The 14470-nt window shown below is 38.6% G+C and overlaps 1 protein-coding gene across 1 annotated transcript in view; it reads left to right on the forward strand.

Moving 5' to 3' along the window:
• Positions 1-14470, forward strand: part of PTPRN2 (protein tyrosine phosphatase receptor type N2) — a gene marked incomplete at its 3' end in the record, with an annotated part of 756267 nt that overhangs the window by 188245 nt on the left and 553552 nt on the right. The window contains exon 4 of the mRNA XM_083376709.1: positions 9668-9788. Coding sequence (XP_083232835.1) covers positions 9668-9788 — 121 coding nt within the window. The remainder of the gene's footprint in view (positions 1-9667; positions 9789-14470) is intronic.

Genomic DNA, 14470 nt, shown 5'->3' on the forward strand with positions numbered 1-14470 from the left:
CCTTCTAATGATCTACCATAGATTGGTGGTTTCCTGCTATTATACATTGATGGGTTTTTTTATTTCTATGTGTGAGTAGGTGTATAATTTTTTTAAGAATTTTATTATAATAGTAAAATTCAATATAAATTAAATTTAAAGAATAGAACAGAAAGAATAAAAACTGCAAAGAAAAAGAGATGAAAGAAAAAAGTAAAAATAGAATACAGAAAAAGTAAAGAAATATATATAGAGAAGTTACTTCCCACCTTTAACTCAGCAAGTATAAATAAAATTTAGTGTCTCTTCATCCCCCTGAAGGTTACAAGCAATTAAATAGTTGTCTCACATATTTAATACAAGCAGTGTACCAAGATAGTATAATGTAAGTTAGATGCAATAGAAAAAGTTTAATTACAGATGATAGTACAATGAATAAGGAAATGACACAAAGTTTTATTCTGGTGTTATTTAATATCTATCTCATTGATCTGGAGACTACATTACTTCAGAATAATGGCTGTTGTCCATCATTAATTGCAAGGAAAAACTGTTCCTTGTTATATGTGGATGACAGTGTTCTTTTTTCACATGCTAGATTGTGTTTGAAACATGTATGCATAATCCTTGAGTAAGGACAGTAATGAAACCTGGCCATTACTTTTGGAAGTCAGGATAAATGTTCAATGAACCATGTTATTTACAACCCCCATCCATGCTCTCCCCAATGCATTTGCTAAAAGAATGTGCAGATCATTAAATGCACATGGGATGCCTCAGGAATGAATGTGGAGGGCCTAATGAAGGCACAAGACCATTTTCCTTGCATGTCCCAGGGCTTCCCACACCCCCTGAGATACCCTGTGCTCTGCTTCCCGTTCCTTAGGGGCCCCACAACCACTTGGGCTTCCTCCCCCCCTCACAATCACTCACTTACATTGCAGAGGTGGGGGAAGGGAAGGAGAGCAGTCCTCTCTTGCTGGGCCACATGGGAGAATTCCATAAGTGGCATCTTTTTTGATCCAGCCACCCGTGCAGCCTAGCAATGAAGTGGCTGACCAGTGCTTTGCAAAGAAACATTTAATTCACCAGCAAAACAGACCATTCCATGCAAGGAAATCTCTGCATTTGGAAATAACCAAGTTCGAAGGGATCTTGATGGTCTTCTAGTCCAGTGCTTTTCAACCTATGGTATGCATACCACTTTGGTGGTACTTTGACACCTGGCAGGTGGTACGCATATGACGGTTGAAAAGCACTGTAAAAAAAGTGTAAAAGTGTAGTCGGGGATGAGCTGAAGCGGCGACAGTGCCGTACAAGTGCCTGTGGGAGAGTCAGCTGGAGGTTCGGTGTTTACGGGGCTCTGCTGAGCATCCTGGATTGGTGTGTGGCTCCAGTTGATTGGCACTTTGGGAGTAGCAGGCAGGCTGGGGGAGAGGAGTCAGCTGGAGTTGCACTGAAGAGAAAAGGAGGAGGAGGGGGGAGAGAGGAGAGAATATAAAAGGAGGAGGTTTTGCGGGGAGAAGGAGAGAAAAAAAAGACAACGGAGAAAAGAGATGGAGAAGAGCAGAGGCTTCTGTGAGATAAGCAGAGGGAGAGAAGGGGATAGAACAATGGAAAGATTAATGTAAGAGAAACAGACAGAAGTTTCCCATTAAAAGTGTGGTTAGTGGGTGTACAGATAGTCCTCAGCCTATGAGCACAACTGAGCCCAAAACCTATGTTGCTAAGTGAAAAATTTATTAAATGACCTTTGTCCCATTTTATGACTTTTCTTGCCACATTTGTTAAACGGATCGCTGCAGTTGTTAATTTAGTAACACGGTTGTTAAGTGTATCTGGCTTCCCCATTGACTTTGCCTGTCAGAAGGTTGCAAAAGGGGATCACATGACCCTGAAACATTGCAACCATCATAAATATGAATCAGTTGCCAAGCATCCAAATGTAAATCAAATGACCCTGGGGATGCTGCAACAGTCATAAGTGTGAAAAATGGTCATAAGTAATTTTTTTTCAGTGCTGTTGTAACAGTCACTAAGCGAATTGTTGTAAGCCGAGGACTACCTATATTTTATCACTTTTTTTCCTTTTTTTGGTCATAAAGTTTTTGACACCTTGCTAGGTGACTGGTGGTACTCGAATACTGCCATATCCTAAAAGTGGTAAAATCTGTGAAAAGATTGAAAAGCACTGGTCTAGTCCAACCTCCTGCTCAAGTAGATAACTGTATACTATTTCAGACAAATGTATGAAATGATTGCAGGAATTGGGTATGTCTAGTTTAATGAAGAGAAGGACTTAGGGGTGACATGATAGCAGTGTTCCAATATCTCAGGGGCTGCCCCCAAAGAAGAGGGAGTCAAGCTATTCTCCAAAGCGCCTGAAGGCAGGACAAGAAGCAATGAATGGAAACTAATCAAGGAGAGAAGCTACCTAGAAGTAAGGAGAAACTTCCTGACAGTTAGAACAATTAACCAGTGGAACAACCTGCCTCCAGAAGCAGTGAATGCTCCAACACTGGAAGTTTTAAGAAGAGAATGGACAACCATTTGTCTGAAATGGTATAGGGTTTCCTGCCTGAGCAGGGGGTTGGACTAGATTAGAAGGTGTGCAAGGTCCCGTCCAACTCTGTTATTCTGTTATCTCTTCTTAAAAATCTCCAGTGTCGGAGCACCAAAAACCTCTGGAGGCAAGTCATTCCACTGATTCCTTGACTATTTTCCTTCCATTGCTTCCTGCCCTGTCTTCTGGTGCTTCGGAGAATAGGTTGACCCTATTCAGGTCTGGGAAAAGCAGCCCTTTTCCCTCCTTGCAGACATACTTCTGCATTTCGAAATCTGAGCTCACTTTGCTGACAACCTGTTTCCCCTGCCTGTGACAGCATTTTACATTTTGAGGATTCCAGGAAAGCAAACTACCAAAAATCAGGCTAGTTTTTTCTTGTGAGGTTTTTGTTTTTCAGACAGGGCATATTTTAATAGCTAAAATGGGTACCACATGTCTTCTGTCTCCAACCCCCCCCCTCAAAAATTAAAAAGCTCCATCTTCAAGTCCATCTACTGATCATTTCTCTCTTTCACTATCTTTTAAAAAAAGGAGTGAAGTTTTTTCTTCAACAGAAGGGGAAGCTATGACATTAAACTATGACACATTCTACTGAGGAAAAAAAGGAAATGGCTATTATCAGTGTTATGTGTATCCAGGTGCAGGCGTCTGCATAGCAGCAGCCACCAGGGGGCGTTGGCCTGGACGGTTTTGGCGGGAAATCCAGTTTCGGCGGGGAACCTAGGGCCAACCCCATTGGCTAGCCGCCTACCTGGCCAGGTATATAAGGAGGCCAGGTAGCCCTTGTTCTCTAGTACGAACCCCCCCCACAATAAAGAGCTGAACTCGTACTCTGGCTGGCGTCTCTTCCTTGCGTCGGACCCACTATATTACAATCAGCATCTGCTGTATACCCTAAATAGCATGAAATTGTTTCAGTAAGACTCACTTTTAAAGGCTGTTTGGCATGCCTTATGAAGCCTGGTACGATTCTGTTGTAATCAAACTTTTAGTTTCTAAGTTTCCATACAACTCTTTAGTTGTAGATATCTTGGTTATTCCTTCAATAATTGCTATTTAATCATAGAATATTTCAGTTTGTACTTCTCTATATTACTCTGTTTCAATTAATGACTTTTCAGAACCACTGTCTTAACTAGGTTCCTTAATGGGTCTGCTTGTTTTTTCATTCCCCATTGGTGGCAATTCTCAGTTGGAAAATGTACACTGTAGGCAGAGCTCCAGCAGGGATTCATAATTGCTAGTAGTGTGTCTTACAGAACATTTCTAAATTAGTGACATGGAAAAACTGCAGTCCTGTATAACCTCATGTGTTAAATTGATGTAATTGAGTTGTAGAAAACATTAGCTATGATAGTAGAGACAAAGGGTTGGGAAATTGCCAAGTAAAATTGCCATTGTTTATCAGACTTAATTTTGATTCTAGGTGTTTACTTGGTGTTAATGCTTCTGTGGAAGCTATTTTATTGAGCATCCTGGGTTGAAACTTTCTCCTCAAAACAAACAAATTAAAGAATGTAGTGGATTGTTTTTCAATGCTACTCATAGATCTTTGTGAATGATGCTTTGTACTATGTAGGCATTTATCTTCTTGAGGACAAGAGAGATGTTTTGTAAATGTCGGAAGGGGCTAAGGATAGAGTGAAGTGAAGCAACATGGATTCTTTGCTATTAAAACTATGCATGTCTGTGTTTGTGCTCTTTTGAGAAGTAGTTTTGAAGGGTTTGTCAAAATGAAGCACTCCCTCAAATATCTGCTTACCCTCACTACACATCTTGAAGTGGAACTATAAAAGAGGGTTTTTGAAATATTTTATACTTATTTTTCATTGATATTTAATTCTGTGTGTAGTTAGTAAAATAGATGGATGGTTAAAATATTGGAATTAAAATTACAATAAAGAACAATTAAAATGAATTTTCAGATGTTTTTCTTTTGGTGCAAAGGTCCCAAATAAGTTTTTTCACGAGGCAACTGGACTTCTTGTTTTTCTTTGAAGACGTTTCGCTTCTCATGCAAGAGGCTTCTTCAGCTCTTACTGGATGGTGGGGAATGGAAGGATTTATACTCCTTGCAGACAATTAGTCATTGAAACAAGAAGTCCAGTTGGTGCATGAAAAAGCTTCTTTGGAACAACCATGACCTGGATGACTGAGAATCTCCATAGACATTTGGTGTAAAGGGTAATACTACCTATGCTGGGATGGAACAAAAGATAAAAATCAAACTTGATTAGAAATCAAACAAAAAACTACAGGTAGCCCTTGACTTACAACCAGTGGTGGGATTCAGCCAGTTCGCACCACTTTGGCAGAACCGGTAGCTAATTTTTTTGTTGCCCAGGCCCAGAATGGACTTCCAGAAGTGGCATTGACACAGAGTACCTGTTGTTCACATATTTGAATCCCACCACTGCTTATTAATTTAGTAACATTCATAATTACAAAGGCACTGAAAAGTGACTTATTTATTAAATTTGTTTGCCACCCATCTCACCCTCAGGTGACACTGGGCAGCTTCAAGGTGACTCTGGCACTTTATGACCATTTTTCTTTTTTCTTTTTTATTAAAAAGTTTTACAATACATTTTATCTTTAGCAAACCAAAAGAAAAGAAAAAAAACACGAAAAAACCCCTCCCAACCCCTTCCCCCCCCTCTTCCCCCTCCCCAACCCTCCCCAACCCCTCCCTCCCTTTCCCCTCCCGGCTTTCCAGAGCAAAATACAGGGTATAAAAATACAATCATAATCTAACTTACGCAAACAATCCTAAGCTATTCAAACTATCAAACTTTAACTCATATAGGTAAATCAAACATACATATATATATATATCATATCAATGATTATTCAGATACAAAATAATACCTTAAATTCATATTATCCTAATATATTATACAAATTAAAATACCATAGATTACTTCCACACTTAAAAAAAATTATATATAATCACATCATTCTTATATTCTTATATTCTATTACCTACTCCAATATTGCCCATAAAAGTATTACAAATTAATTTCAATCACACATAAAACAATTTATAACAACCTTTCCTTCTCCTAATATATTATACAACTTAAAATACCATACACTACCTTCCAAGCTTACAACTTTCCATCCAAATAACAAAGCATAACCTACAGAATATCAATAAACACTACTACAAATCTTCCCAATTAAGTTTTCATAATCATCTTCAAACTAAAGCAACACAAAATATTATATAATTATTTTATAAGGGTGAAAAATGAATCCCCACATACTTAATCCTTCTAGCATCCTTATTACATTATTATCTCTTGCAATTATGCAACTAAATCCTCAGGTTTGCTTCATTCTTCCAGAAGCAGCACACCTCTTCCAATTTCTGGCCTTCTCCCGTGGTGATAAAATTTGACCCACTCCTGTAACTTTCACATCTGTCTGCGTTAACCCTTCAACATCTTGTGAATTCTCTCTGGAACGTTGAAGCTCTCTGTCACCTTTTTTCTTTGTAGACTCCAAAGACGATATGGGGACTGCTTTTAAAACATTACTGTAAAAATCACGTGCCTGAACCACCGTGGTAAGACAATGCCTTGTACCTTCATAAGTCACCACCATACCCTCTGGTATTTGCCATCTAAACTTAATATCACGTCGTCTCAATTCTTGTGTCAAAAAAGCAAATTCCTTCCTTTTTCTTAAAATTCTTGCAGGAATCTCTTTTAAAATCAAAACTTTTTGCTCATCCATTACAAAATCAATATTATAGGAGGCCTGGATAACTTCATTTCTAATCTTTCTCTTTGTGAAATAAACCACCACATCTCTGGGTAATTTCCTTTGTCTTGCAATCCACGAATTAACACAGAAGACTTTATCTATATCTTCCATTATTTCATCTGCTGGTTGCTCCAACACCCCTTCCAAAACCTCAGAAACCATTTTCTCCAAATTTTCCTTAGGGTTTTCTTTAAGGCCTCTGATTCTCAAAGCAAGCTCCATCTGAAAATACTGTGTCGAGATCAAGTCACAGTCCATTTTCTCTATTACATTTTCAGTTTCTGTCATTTTGGCTTCCAATCTAATATCATTTTGAGCAAGATCTTCCACTCTGTCCTCCAAAATCTCAATACCTTTAACCATGCCCTCTATTGCAGATGTGATGTCTGCTCTCATTTCTTTTAATTTCTCTGTAAACTTCTCCTCCAACTTTTTCTCCATTATCTCAACAAATTGCTGCATTTGCTTTTCCATAGTCTCGTGCAACAGACTCTGCAGATCTTTTGCTGTAAAAGCTAATACAGATTCAGATGCAGAGGACAATGAAGTTTTCAGCGAAGACTGCTGCCTCAGGGCAGGAACTTTAGAAGATATAGCCGCCATTTTCACCCTCTATTGTTAACTACGCACTTTCACATGCAGATTCAGCAAAGTCCATTGAGTTAAAGATCAAAGCATCATCTTCACCAAGATCTCCTGCATCGCTCTGCCTGCGTCCTCGTTCTCAAAAGCTCTTCCTTGCTAGCAGGGATGGTTGCGAACGCCCTGTTCTGCTCCAAAAAACCCGGAGCAGAGGCGCCTCGCAGTCCGGAGCATGCCCAGGCTTCGGGGGGGCTCAATCCTTCCGCCGCCAAAACTATAAGTTCTGGCAGCCCCGGAGAGCTCTACCCCTACCTGGACGCTCACCCCCTCCTCTTCTCCCGAGGTGGGGGCTTCCGAGCCGCCGAACAGCTGATCAGCACTGTTTTCGGCGGCTCTACGGAGCTGCGAGGCTGACAGCCAAGAAATGGCTGCCTCCAGCGTCGCCTTGCCATCCGGAAGCCTTTATGACCATTTTTCACACTTATGATTAATTGCAGGATTCCCATGGTGATCCTCAAATTTGGATGCTTGGCAACTGGAATTTATTTATGACGATTGCCATATCCTAAGCTCAGGTGACCTTTTGCAACCTTTTGCAACCTTCTGACAAGCAAAGTCAGTTTCCCTTAACAACCGTGTTAGTAATGTAACATCTGCAGTGAATCACTTAAGAATTGTATCAAGAAAGTTCGTAAAATGGGGCAAAATTCACTTGGCAACTATCTTGTTTAGTCATGAAAATTATGGGCTCTATGGTTGTCATAACTCAAGGACTACTTGCACAGCTAGGTAAAAATAAAATTCAATAGTTCATGAGGGAAAGGAAGGGGTCGGGATAGTTTGTATATCTTTAAACTGTAGATTGGCATTATATTTGATCAAAGCTGGTTTCTTTCTATTCTCAGAAATCTTTCTAAACCTTTTCACAATTGTTGAGGGGTTGTCGCCTTTTCTGGCCTACAAACACATTTGGAATGTCAAGCCACACTAGAGTACACAATCAAGATACCACATATGATGGGCCTTGCTCATTTCCAGTATAACTAGCATACTGAGTGTGACCAATGATGAAATAAGCTCCACATAACAAACATAAAAAATAATTCTCTTTCATACTTTTTTACTTACTTTCCAGAATTCTTCCTTTCATCTACTCTTCCCATACTTTTGCCTTTTTTTTCTAGGAAGGGTGCATATTGAAATAAAAACAAGAACCCTGGGAGGCAATTAACCACCATTTTTAAATTATTGACAAATTACCTACAAAGACAAGGAGCTATTGGAAATGAAAATGATGTTATATTTGCCAAATTAAATGATTCTGAATATTGTTTAAAATAATATCACTGAGAAACCCAAGAAAGTTGTATAAGACATATTGTTTTCTTTCGATACTAATTTAGGAATGTCTAAAATATAGTTATCTATCTAAATAGATTGTTTCACAACTCATTGTCCTTTTGTCTTTGTTTCACTGTTTCAGCTTAGGCTAAATATTTAATGTAAACTCATGCCTGCAATGCAAAATAAAAGTGAAAATGACATTTTTTAAATTTGTATTTGTTTTCCATTGAAATTCTAAAATTAAACATCATTTGTTATAATATTGTTTGGATTTACAGTTAATAAGCATATATAAAATTGTCAAAGTTCATTACTCTGTTGCCATATTACTGTGTGTTAGTTTTAGACTTATTGTTTCACAGGTTATATAGTATCAAATGGAAATAAATCCTATGGAATTGAATTTTCTTTTTCAGGTACTGTTAAAACTGATTAGTGCCAATACATCAATAATTGTTATGAAATATAGAACTGCTCTTCAAGTTAATTGACCAAAAAGTATTAACACTGCAGTTGCAATATCAGTGATTAATATTTTATTGCACAAGAAGGATCAGAAAGTTGAATATCAATATTGGTAATAATATGATATAGACATATAAAATCGTTATAGATAATTCCAGGTGGTAATCCTATATGAACTAAAAATGTTAATCATAACATTTACAAACTAGTAATTATTCTTGGGCTCATCATTATTCTAAGTGTAATTACCATGAGATTAGTAAGGGATGTAATTAATACATAACTGCATTGAATTTACTTTCACAATGACACTTTGCCCTTGTTTAAAACAGTTAGGTAAGGTAAAGAAAATACATATTGATCCCTAGACAAACGACTCTGCTGCTTATGGTTATAGTTTTCAGTGGATCAGTGTAATCCAGGCCTGGATATGATTAGCTTGTTCCAACAACATCATATAAAATGGTGATATATTTTGGAATATATTTTGAAGCTAATGAGATACAGTTCTGAGACATAACTTTTCATTATATCTCACTATTCAGCTTTGAAATTTATTCCAGCTCAGTTACTGAGTTATTCAGTTCTTTTCTGTAACTAAAGAAAAGTAACCACATTAGACAATAAAGCAGCTTTATAGTTCCTCTGTGACCAAGAAATACTAAAATTCCTTTAAATATAATCTTTTTAAATCTCATCATAACACCCATTGTCTTTTTTTTAGAAGGGAACATTTTAAAAACATCAGTATTTCAGTACAGTTAGCCCAATAATTTGCAGGAGCAAGCGATTCCTGTCGCTATTCTTCTAAAACAAGTAGGAAATTGATTTTTTAAGAAAGCATACCAATATTGAATGCATTGTGCTAATTGCTTAGGGAGTACAAGATTAGTGTGTTTTTTTCTTCTGCTTTTTGTCTGCCAAAACTTTCTGGATCAGTATTTTTGCAACTTTATTTTGCAGGCTTTACATGGCGTGATGATTATACACAGCACATTATTGCTCGTGAACTTTCTAATCTCCCTAAGACAAATGAGTGGCATCTGGAAACATTCTCCTCTGAAGATCCTGAAGATTCAACCAGGTATATCTTCATGCAAATCTATATGGTTGCCCATCTCACACAAATTGTGGGTTGTTGATTCCGGGTATTGCGCAATGAGATCTACAATTAAAATATAGTTCTAAATCAATTAAAACAGAAAACACGGATAAGAATAAGATTACAGAGGGAAAATACGCTGATGATACTCAACTTTTTCTTTCCACCCCGAACCAACCCAGCGATGCCCTCGCCGTGATGTCCTGTTACCTGGAGGCGGTCCAGGTCTGGATAGGGAGAAACAGGCTTCGTCTCAATCCGGCCAAGACTGAGTGGCTGTGCGTATCGGCATCTCGGGCTAACCAAACTATTCCAAACTATTAACGATGGGGGGGGTGAGGTGTTACCCCCCGTTGATAGGGCTTGCAACTTGGGCGATTCACGGCTCAATTTTGAAGATCATATAGGAGCCGTGACCAGGGGGGCTTTTGCCCAGGTTCGCCTGGTGCGCCAGTTGCGGCCCTACCTGGACCAAGATGCCCTACGCACAGTCACTCATGCGCTTGTGACCTCCCGTTTAGACTACTGCAACGCTCTCTACATGGGGCTGCCCTTGAAGACCACTCGGAGGCTTCAGCTGGTGCAGAATGTGGCCGTGCAAGTCGTGATGGGGTTTTCCCGATACTCCCATGTAACACCTCTACTCCGCGAGCTTCATTGGCTCCCGGTTGCCCTCCGGGTTAGATTCAAGGTGCTGGTGATGACCTATAAAGCCCTAAATGGCTTGGGTCCGGGATATCTGAGGGAACACCTGCTGCCAGCATCACATTCCCTTTGTCCAGTGCACTCCCACAGGGAGGGTCTTCTCAGGGTGCCGCCGGTAAAAGATTGCCGGTGGATAACACCCAGGGGGAGGGCCTTCTCAGTGGGTGCGCCTGCCCTCTGGAACCAGCTGCCTGCGGAGCTTAGGACTGCCCCTGACCTCCATTAATTTCGCCGGGACCTGAAGACCTGGCTCTTTGAGCTCTCTGGCCCAGGCTGAGAATTTTAATTTTAATTTTAATTTTAATTGGGGTTTTTATTTTTTTCAGGGATTGATGTAATTTTTTAAATTGTTTTTAACTTTTGTATTCCTTGTTTTAAATACCCTGTAAACAGCCCTGAGTCCTTCGGGAAAGGGTGGTATATAAATCCAATAAAATAAATAAATAAAATACAGGTAATCCTCAACTTATGATCACAGTTGGGGGCCAGAACTTCTCTCTCTAAGGAAGTTGTTTATTAAGTAAGCCACACTTGATTTTACTATCTTTTTTTAACCATGGTTGTTAAGTGCATTGCTTAAATGAATCATGTGATTATTAAGTGAATTTGGCTTCCCCCACTGATTTTATTGGAAGGCTAGCTGGGAAGATTGGAGGTGTCAATTACGTGACCCTGGAGTGGTGCAACTGTCACAAATGTCAGCTGCTTGGTGCCACAATTTTGATTATGTAATTGTGGGGATACTGTGATAGTTGTAAATGTGAGGACTGGTTGTGAGTCACTTTTTCAGTGCCCTTATAATTTCAGCCTCTTTTATGACTCATGGACTTCAACTTCCAGAATTCCTGAGTCAGCTATGCTTGTAACAGGAACTACTTGTTTTACCAATAATACAGCCAACACATGGGCTTCCTATTTCCAGGAGATTCCCAGGCTTGGTGGAAAACAAAAAGTGTTTTCCAGAAAGCCATGGATGTTAACCACACTTCCAGAGGAATAATATTCTGGAGGTGGATGCCACTATAGAAAAGGCTCATCTCTTACATCCCATCAGATGAACTTTTTTTTTTGCCAGAGGGGACACGCAGCATAAAATATATTTTATGTATTTCAACAAGTAATAATAATAATTTATTTCACTTTCAATTACAATTCTGGAAATCAAAACTTTCCTAAACATCTAAATCCTCTAGGTTAGATTCATACAAAGTTAGCTGTCCGAATGTTATTTAGAGAAAGCATAGAAGTATATATTTTTCTTGGAAATAATATTTCTCTTTTTAGGAATATACTTGCAATAGACGATTGCACTGTTTCCTTCCATAGTCTGTGGGGCTCAGTCTTCCCTCAGCAAATACTCTTCAGGAAGATAGACATTTGAGTTTTTGAAAAGACTGAAAAAAAATACAGGAAAATAAAGTTGAAAAGATGACTTCTGCAAGAGAGCCACTGCCATAGGTGCTGAGTTTTTGGAAGGGATTCTGACTCTGTAGGCCAGTGTGATTTTCTGAGGGCACATGTGTGTTTTCATTTGTGAAATTTATGTTCTGAGGGAAATGGATTTATAGCTTCAAGTGAATCATGGAATCAGCTATAGAGTGGAGCTTCTTAAGTAGGTGCTCAATTTGTATTAACACTGTTTAGAAAGGGAAATCTATTTGTAAATGCACCTGTTTTGGTTTTGCAATAAGGTGGCTATAGCAAGATGCTTTATAGGAAGACCAGAACAGAAAGATATATACTGAGATATTAATAACACAATCTTGCAAGTCTAATTGTGCTCCTCTCATTTTTATATTCCAGTGAGGAGTCATTCTGGATGTCTTCTTTTTTTTTAAAAGCAAGTTTTATTAATTTTCCAATTTTACATCCAGATATTTAGGAAGCAACATGGTGATTGGGTAATCAGTAGTCCAATAACAAAATCTTTTGTACATATCTCAGGTTACATCATCAAAAATTTCCTCTTGATTTCCCTTAATTACTATATCACAATCAAGTTAATACATTGCTAATTATAACACAATCAGTTAAAACATTTATCAATATATTTTTATTTATACTTATCATGTCCTGTTTTTAAATTTTATCTAATTTCAATTATAGTGCTCCAATTTAGCCTTTAAGGTCCATAATCTTTAGCTTTAGGGGAACCCAAATTTCCCCTATTTCATTACATAGCAGTTGTCATATCTAAAATACACATATTGCTTAGTTAAATACATTCTTATTTTATTTCATAAATATATTTCACAAATATATTCTATTTCTCGTCCCAATCCAACTTCTGTATTATAATTAAAGACTATATTCTAATAACTAATTTTCATTTCCCTTGTAAATCTAAATCCTAGATATTAAATCAATTAATATCTTTTAAAGTCTCCCCTTAAACGATTAAGTAAAATTTTAGGTTCTTTTCTTTCGTTATAGATTAAAAAAAACCACTTTTTAAGTCTAACTCTGGCTTTCTTTTTGTGCCAAGCAGGCTTCCATACCAGTGCCTTTAAATCCTCAAGTGGATCTCCCTTCATTCCTACACATGTTATTTGAGTCAAGGGAGACCAATTCTGGATGTCTTCTTAATACCACCATGTATACTTGCAGATAAGTCCATCTGCAGATTAGCCAACTTCATATTATTAATATCATTAAAATTGTGCCATTCTTAGAAAAGCATGTTTGGTTTTTTTGTGTGAATTGATACAGACCAGCATCACAATGGCCTGTTTTTATCTACCGTTTTCCTGAAGAAGGCTTTTATTATATAAAATTTAACAAACTGACTTAACTTCTACCTTAATAAAGGTAAAAAAGGTAAAGGTTCCCCCGCACATGCGTGCTAGTCATTTCCGACTCTAGGGGCCGGTGCTCATCTCCGTTTCAAAGCTGAAGAACCAGCGTTTGTCCGAGGACGTCTCCGTGGTCATGTGGCCAGCATAACTAGACGCCAAAGGCGCATGGAACGCTGTTACCTTCCCACCGTAGCGGTCCCTATTTTTCTACTTGCATTTTTACGTGCTTTCGAACTGCTAGGTTGGCAGAAGCTGGGACGAGTAACAGACGCTCACTCTGCTACGCGGCACTCGGGATTCAACCCGCCAAACTTCTGATCGACAAGCTCAGCATCCTAACCCACTGAGCCACCGCGTCCCTTCTACCTTAATACTTATTCCTAAGTCTACGTGGTATTAGCCTATATATTTACCAACAGTTATGTGTATATCTGTGTATATTTTACTCTTAAACAGTCTTTGCTACTTCCGTGAACATCAGTTTTTTATCCATCATTTAGCGACCTTCAGATTGGCTTTTTTTGTTGCCAGCTACTGTTGAATCATTGATTTTACAGTTTCACAGGAAAGGAAAGGTACTTTATCAGCTTTTGGGTTGCTGTTCTAGTGGAGTGGTGAGATGGGGCCTGGCTTATTTCAGCTGTTCTATTGCTGCTTTTGTGAAGGCCAAGCCTGCTCTTGCATTACCATCAATTGCTTATTGAGGTAACAGCTGTTCAGCTGCAAAAATTTCCTTTCTGGTCTCCTACACAACACAACCCACCTCCCCAACAGACCTGCCCACCTCCACTGAGGGCTCTCAGCATTTTTCCTTTTATAATTGGAATCCGGGTGTGGTGCAGTGCTCTTCAGATTGCCTTAAACTCCCAAGGGAGGAAACACAGTGAAAGAAGAGCACAGGCTGCTGTAAGGCTCTCCTTCCATAACGCCATCCTTTGATATTTTTGTATGTTTAAATTTGCACAATTGGTTTACCTAAAGGTGGCACATTTTCCCCCCTGAATGTTGGTTAAACGTTCTAGGGCTGGTTTACCTATGGTTGGATTTATTTATAAGTATTTCTGGGTACTTTAAAAATATTACTGTATATCCTTGCGGATGAGCCAGTCTCTGGGGAAGTAGAACCCAATTTGGGAATGTATTTTTGAATCTAACATTCTTGGC

This window comes from Vipera ursinii, assembly GCF_947247035.1.
Source record: "Vipera ursinii genome assembly, chromosome: Z".
Taxonomy (NCBI): Eukaryota; Metazoa; Chordata; class Lepidosauria; order Squamata; family Viperidae; genus Vipera; species Vipera ursinii.